Genomic DNA, 7,590 nt, shown 5'->3' with positions numbered 1-7,590 from the left:
TCAAGAAAATAAATATTTTTTTAATAGCATCCTGTATCAAAATATTTCTTCTTTCAGTTTTAGCCCCAGTAACAATGAGACAAAAAAACAAAAAAAAAACTGTACATGATTTTTTTTTTTTACTGTACATCGAACAGGGTGGTACCTGTGTCAGCTTTATCAACTCGTACATGTTACGAGACAACAGACGGAAGGTTATATCAATAGGGTGGGCGATATGTCACTTGTTAGGGAACAAGAAAAAAAAACATTCGGTTCGAAATTTTTAAAATAGCCTACAGCGTAGTTGCGTTTTCGGTTTTGAAACGCGGCGCTGCTGAATTCTGGATTCCGATTGGTCCGAAGGTGTTGATTAAATTCGCTTTAACAGCAGCGCTGACAGTTTGGTTGAACAAATTTCAATACAGAGAATTAAATTTACCGGATATTTACGGAAGGAGTCTCCAGCGTCAGCGGTCTACGAGAGACATTTTTCCGACATCTTCTAAACGGATAAGTCTATGTTTTTATGATTCTTGTAACAAATTCTGTCTGATTTTTTTTTTATTTATTGAATTAAGTTATTTATTTATTTAGTTTTTTGTTTTCTAGATGCTATAATGTAGGTTTTGTGGATTCCACACATTACTAATTTTGATTCGAATTCTTAGGTTATAAGATGAACAGAACACTTTTGGGACTTGCTGTCACCCAGTCATTGATTATTTGTCTATAACAGCATGATGCACAGTGTTTTATTCCGTAGTCAACGTTAATCGTGTTAGTGAGGCTCAGTTCAGGCCTCTGGTGTTACACAATTTGGATCAAATCTAACACTTCCCAAGTTCCTGTGGAAAACCGTCTGCCGTTTATTTATTAGTGGTTAGTTATTCTCCTAGACCATATCGTCCACCGTTCGTTCAAGGCCCCAAATAAGACCTCGTGAAATGAACAGAGTCACTTTAAACAAAAAAAGAAAGAAAAACGAAAACATCCATAACATACTGGTGTGTGTTGATACGGTGTATATTGAGTAAGTCTTAGGTACCACACTGCAGTTCTGTGTCTGAGCTTTTACATCCAACTGTGGATGATTAATATGGTGAATATTTCCATACTGTCAGGGTCACATGCTTTTAAAAATGGTCGTTTCTTAGTATAATCTCTCGGTGTATATGTCTATAGTGCATTACGCTTACTTGCTTAGTTCAGGTTGTTATAGGAGCGAAAAAGAGGGAAAAAATGTGGATAATTGGAGGTCAGTGACTTCTGGAGAACTCCAGCAAGTCCCAGACGAGTCCCAGTCGAGTCCAAGCCATCTTATCCTCAAGCTTCGAGTCTATAAGCTGCTACATGATTTCAAGTTCCTTTATAATTTTCTTTGAACTGGTTGTCGCATTACTTCTCATTTATAGATTTGCCTCTACGTTTTTGTCTTCACCACCTCCAGAGAGACCGTGCTAACGCTTTATAGCCCAGCATTTGTCTCTAATCCTCGACTATGGCTGTGCTTTCATCTGTTTTGTAACTTGTTTCTGAGAAGAGAAGATTAGAGAAGAGAAAAGCATCTGGTAAAGGACTAAATGTAAATGTCAAGTCCCAAATGTTATCGCAGCGGGAGAACGCTGCCACCGCTGGTGATTTAATTTTTCAGTGGAAGTCTGTTTTGTTTTTAATGAATTGCAGTCAGCTGTGGTAGCGAGCTTTGACTAGCGTTATTTCATGTTGAAGAAAACAATTACTAACAAAGATGTTTAACATTAGGGCTCAAAGTAATAATAATAATAATATTAATAATACCATCTCTGGTACCTCTGGTGCAGACCACAAAGTTGCCCCCTGCCAGAACCTGAACTGTTGTCTTTTATCACCAAAAGATATTAGAAAAACATATAACTTTTTTTTTTACAGGGTCCCCTGGTGGCTCAGGGCCTGTAAGCAGCTGATTATACTGTATATGGAGCAAAAAGCTCTGATTACTAACAGGCAAGTTGGAGAGTCGAACACTCTTGAATGCTCCGTCGTCTCAAGACAAGTTTGAGGCTCAAGTCCTAGTTAAAAGCGAGTCCAAGTCATGCACCAAAATTCGGAAAATTCTGACTTTACCCCAACGTCTAGGAACTCAAGCAATATATAATAAGACTAAAATTTCTTAATATCATTCCAGCGATGATTCATAGCCCAACAAACTCCATAAATGATTAGCCAGAACACAAGCAAGAGATAATTCAAAGATCCAGAAGTGAGTTTAGAGAGATCTATAAGCTCTATAACTGAAATTCTATAACGTAAATGAACGTTGAAGCGTATCGGTTTCACACCGTAATGTGACTCGCAGTACAAAGCGTCCTCCAAAGGATCTCCAAGGGTTCTCTTGGATTGTTTAGGGTTTTAATAAAGAGCTCCTTCATAAGAAATGTTAGAAAGTAGGATTCTCAAGGAAGGTTCTAGAGACCCAGAAGGGTACTGAAGCATTATCCAGGGTTCCTTGTTTTCCTTTTTTTTTTTACTATTCTGTACATTACAACTCATTATAGTTATTGAGTTTTCGTCACTAACCTGCAAGTTGGTCCTATTGTGTTCTGTTGGCAAATTAAAAAGCTGCATGGCTGAAATAAAGAGGCCAAATTTTCTCATACACATTTCGAATTCTGCTGGACGCAGAAACGTGTTTAACTCCAGAAACCCGCAGAACTCTTTAGAGACTTTAAGTTGATAGACGTAAGTTTTTTCCTAAGAGTCTATACACCAGGATGTCTGTATGAGCTCATACCAACACGTTGCTCTTAAATCTTTATCCCGTCATGCAGGTTGTTGCTAGGATTCTTGTTCCATTATTCATGATATTAGCTACATTTGGCTTTTTCTTGTCGTTTACATGCCTAGGCATTTTATCCTATTGATTAACATTTCAAGCAGGATTATTTAACTCAAGAAGGTATGTGATCAGAATAATGTAGACATGAGCCTTTCACCTTTCACAGGGGTTTTATATCTGTGAAACTCACTGTCTGACCAGACTCGCTAATAGTAGTGGATGCTGGAGAGGATTTTCTGTCGGCTTTACAGAGCCGTGCGTGCCCTTGTCAGGAGTCAGGAGTCTCCAAGTTTGTTCCCTGGACTCGCGCCCAGCCGTCTTTGATTACGCAGCATTTGCATTCGGTCTAAATTTGACCTCCATATGGAAGTGAAGTGACCTACACCTGGCAGGTTTGGTAAGTGTGACTCCAGTCCTCCACGACAGGATCCTTTATACAAGCGTGTGACGGTGTTCTGACTGTGAGTCAGGACTAGCGCTGGTCTCCTGCATCCTCCTGTTCCTCTTGCTAACGGTGGTGAAGCTGCTGTGCTGCAGGTTCGGCTGCTCACCGGGAGGAAAACGCTTCATGAAGTGCACGTCTTGCTGGTTCGGGAGAGTGTGAGGCCCTCTGCGAGGTCGACCCTTTTTGGTGAAGCCGATGTACCAGCCGGTATGACGCGCCGACATCCAGGCCGTGTAATTGTTCTCCAGAACCATCTCGATGAAGACGCACTCAGAATTTGCACTGTTGGCTTTCTGTGAAGAAAACAGGATGTAACACTTTAGATTCAGCCGTGTTTACCTGGAGTGTCTGCCGTGCCCGTCCTTCTGAATGAGCTGTTACTATAGAAACGACCAGGTATTAGACAGATTTATTAGAGTGATTTGCAGCTGCACTACTTTCTTGTCCTCAGGAGCGTTGTGAGTATTAGAACACCGAACAAACTCACCCTGCCAACCAGTTTCCCCTTGCGGTTCATGCACAGGTAGAAGTTGGTCTCTTTGCCCCGAATTCGCACCTGACTCCCGAAGGTGTCTGCCTCCACCACGAGCTGGGCTTGTGAAGAGAGACACATACAGACAGACAGGAATATAGACAGGCCAAGGATAAAAACAAATCTCTGCCAGAGAAAATATTGCCAGAGCATTTTTCTTGTTGTAAGCCAAGCCACGGGCAACTCCCTATCTGCAACTATTCATCGCAATAAGCATTAGTCATCTCAGCTAATCGACATAACAAAAAAAAAAAAAAAAACACTAAAGGGGTCCTTCACTGGATGCTGCCATCTTGACAAGTTCAGTCCTCACTGGCCAATTCTGCCTTCTGTGGTTCGATTCGGCTGACTGATAAGACTTTAATCATATTCTGCTCTGTTTAAAATATCTCTTCATGCATGCGATCGTTCGTATTGTCTTTGGATGACATCAAGGTCAGTTTAGATCAACCCTCCCACCCATGTTTCTTTCTTTCTTTCTTTCTCTCTCTTTCTCTCTCTCTTTTCATCTAACAGTCTTTGCCCTTGTCATTAGAGCAGGTAAAGAAAATCCATAAAGAAGTCGATGAAGCAGGCGCCCATCCTCGACTGCTCTCTTTATCAACCCGTTTCTCTTAAAACTTTTCTCCAGCTTTCCCTGTACGCTCTTACCATATTTATCCCCATCTTCTCCCGTGGCGACGATTTTCCTTCCCAGCACCTGCACGTGTTTTCCGCTGGTCTTGCTGTACAGCTGGTAGACCCGGTGATGCTTTCTGCTCAGACTGTCTCTCGTGCCTGTCTGGGTCTCCACGTGCTCGCCGAAATCCACATCATCCACCGCTAGTGCCTAGAAAAATATCATAACCAGTGATACATCAGTACAGATCGTGTGCGTGCGTGTGTGTGTGTGTGTGTGTGTGTGTGAGACCAGAAACAATTTTACCTCCAGGAAGCTACACAGCAGCAGTGCAATCTGAACCCATCTAGAGGAAAAGATGAAAAACAAAAAAAATATATAATTCTAAACACAAAAACCGGTCAAGATATTAAACTGATCAACAGCTTTTTGTCTCATCCAGTAACAGAGGGATTTGAGACAAGGATTAATTCCTTCATGGGTTTTTTTTTTCCCACATTTTCTGTCATCTACAATATCACGCTTGTCTCAGTTCCACATTCAAACAAAAACAAATGGCATCATTTATTATTCCATCAGTTAAATAACAACGCCTTCTTCTTCTTCTTCTTCTTCTTCTTCTTCTTCTTCTTGTTTTGTTTTTTCTAAATAAAATAACTGACCCATTTTTGACTACATTTTTTTGCAGGATTACATTCACGTTTCAATGAGAAGTTTTTTTTTTAAGTATATTTTGCTGCTTGATGACTGTGTGCTACAATGAGAGATCTATTATCCAGACATGTATGTGAATCAGTTTGGTCTATGATCTCAGCTGTTATCCGAGTACATTAGACACACACACGCGTGCACACACACAAACACACACACACACACACACACACACACACTAATTGTGTGTATTAGGATATTAGGAACGCGGCATCTGCTGGCTCTTAATGTTCGACGTGAATGTGAAACACATGTAGTTTTACCCAAAGCCGCCAACCTTGAGAGCTCAGAAACAGGGAGACTTTCCAAACCCAAAGCTGGCACACTCGCTTGTTTCTCATCCAGCGCACGTTTTTAAGCCGTGTTCCCAAAACTCTAATGACTTTTCATTCATAAAAGTCACAAAATAACAAGCCAAGGGCGAATTTTCACAACTTTCCCCTCCTTTCTTCTGGCAAGCTCGTGCCACCTGTCACATTCCCACGAACCAGGTCAAAACAGAACTAGTCATTTTTTTCTCCCATTAAATCCCATGTTGCTTAAGAGTGTGAACATTTAAGTATCAAATTCTGCGTCAAAAGCCGAAAAGCTGAACTTACGCGAGGAGAAGTGGAGGGAGGACGAAGCGCATCGCCGCGGTCGCTCCAAAAGCTGATCGTTTCCAGAAACGGAGCCTCCAGTCTCATCGATCCGGTTCGTAGCGCCTCCGTCTTCATGACATGGAGAACCAAACACAAGTTTTAGATACGCGCGGAGGAACGCGTGAGATGCCAACTTGACAACCTGCAGTGGATGGAAGAAGGACTAGGGGCGGGGCGCGCGCACAGCCGGATGAGAGATGAGGGGCGGGGCGCGTCCGCGACAGGGGTGACATGATATACCGGGAATATCGATTAGCAGCAATAGTGTCTTCAGTTCTACTTTGAACGCCTATGAGTCTAATAAGGGCAAATTTAACATGGTTTTCTTCACGAGTTACTTTCCCTCTTCAGTTTAATAATTTAAACCGTTTAAATAAGTAAAGAAAGAGAAAGAAAGAAAGAAAGAAAGAAAGAAAGAAAGAAAGAAAGAAAGAAAGAAAGAAAGAAAGAATCAAGACAAGCCTAAGAAAGTCAATAGAAGACAAAAAGTGTGAAAGTTAAGTCAACAAATGTGGAAAGAAAGAAAGACAGACAGACAGACAGACAGACAGACAGAAAGAAAGAAAGAAAGAAAGAAAGAAAGAAAGAATCAAGACAAGCCTAAAAGTCAATAGAAGACAAAAAGTGTGAAAGTTAAGGCAACAAATGTGGAAAGAAAGAAAGAAAGAAAGAAAGAAAGAAAGAAAGAAAGAAAGAAAGAAATTGGAGCACATTCTGAGAAGCCCATTAGAAGCTGATTTTGTGCTTGAGATTAAGGCTAACAGAGACAGAGATTAAGCTTGATTATCTGCATGAGTTATTTTCCTTCTCTTTTTAAACACATCTTGAAAGCACTTTTTTGCAGTTAGGGAGTGAGAAAGGTGAAACTCTATTAAAATAATGGCAAAATAGGAAAGCGAGTGTGAGGGAGGTATGTAAGCAAAGAGCAATTCCAAAATGAACATTTGTCTGGGACTTTGGCAACGCTGTCGTTTCGGCCTTCTCTGAATTCTGCAGAACCGCAGACAGGCAGTGTAACCTTCCCTTGTACCCCTCATCCATAGCAGTGTGTGTGTGTGTGAGTGAGTGTGTGTGTGTGAGTGAGTGCATGTGTGAGAGAGAGAGAGAGGGAGAGAGAGAGAGAGAGAGAGAGAGAGAGAGAGGTGCACATTAATGGAGCTGTGGATTGTTTGCCAGCACTGAAAGGTCTAAATGCTCCATGTCACATTTCCCTGCTGGTCGTATTGTCCTGTCGATCGTCTCCTGCATCTCACCGCAAAATAAACATTCTATAGGATCTTGAGACAAAGTCACTCTTTAATCTCTGTAACATTTCAATGAGGCTGACTTGAGTCAGATTTTAAATAACTGCACAGTTACCGAGTCAGAACATTCCTGCACAAATGTAATGCTACAAGACAAGAAAAGATATAATGAGGGTAGGAGAGAGCTGTGAGACACTGAGGGACTAACAGAGCTGTGAGACACTGAGAACTGTGAGACACTGAGGGACTAACAGAGCTGTGAGACACTGAGAACTGTGAGACACAGAGAGGGACTGACAGAGCTGTGAGACACTGAGAACTGTGAGACACTGAGAGGGACTAACAGAGCTGTGAGACACTGAGAGAGCTGTGAGACACTGAGAACTGTGAGAGACTGAGAACTGTGAGAGACTGAGAGGGACTGACAGACCTGTGAGACACTGAAAGGGCTGTGAGATGTTGAGAACTGTAAGACACTGACAGTGCTCTGAGACAATGACAGAGCTGTGAAACAGAGAGAGCTCTGAGACACTGACAAAGCTAGTGGGACACTGACAGAACCTGACAGAGCTATGAGACACTGTCAAAGCAAGTGGGACAC

General features: G+C 41.7%; 1 protein-coding gene across 1 annotated transcript; it reads right to left on the bottom strand.

Annotated features, from left to right (window-relative positions):
- Positions 1-6,013, bottom strand: fgf18b (fibroblast growth factor 18b). Its single transcript, XM_060895323.1, has 5 exons — positions 5,704-6,013; positions 4,700-4,739; positions 4,426-4,603; positions 3,730-3,836; positions 1-3,535 (listed from the first exon to the last, which is right to left on the bottom strand). The coding sequence occupies exons 1-5, from the start codon at positions 5,733-5,735 to the stop codon at positions 3,230-3,232; spliced, it is 663 nt and encodes a 220-aa protein (XP_060751306.1). The 5' UTR covers positions 5,736-6,013; the 3' UTR covers positions 1-3,229.
- Between the last annotated feature and the right edge of the window lie 1,577 nt (positions 6,014-7,590).

This window comes from Tachysurus vachellii, chromosome 20 (genome assembly GCF_030014155.1).
Source record: "Tachysurus vachellii isolate PV-2020 chromosome 20, HZAU_Pvac_v1, whole genome shotgun sequence".
In the NCBI taxonomy this organism is placed as follows: Eukaryota; Metazoa; Chordata; class Actinopteri; order Siluriformes; family Bagridae; genus Tachysurus; species Tachysurus vachellii.
This window is presented reverse-complemented; position numbering and strand designations above follow the sequence as displayed.

Coding starts and splice junctions, on each gene's coding strand:
- fgf18b (XM_060895323.1), bottom strand. CDS start 5,735: ATGCGCTTCGTCCTCCCTCCACTTCTCCTCGC. Junction 3,837..4,425: donor AGAAGATGGGGATAAATATG/GTAAGAGCGTAC, acceptor TCTCTTCACAAG/CCCAGCTCGTGGTGGAGGCA. Junction 3,536..3,729: donor AGGGGAAACTGGTTGGCAGG/GTGAGTTTGTTC, acceptor TTTTCTTCACAG/AAAGCCAACAGTGCAAATTC.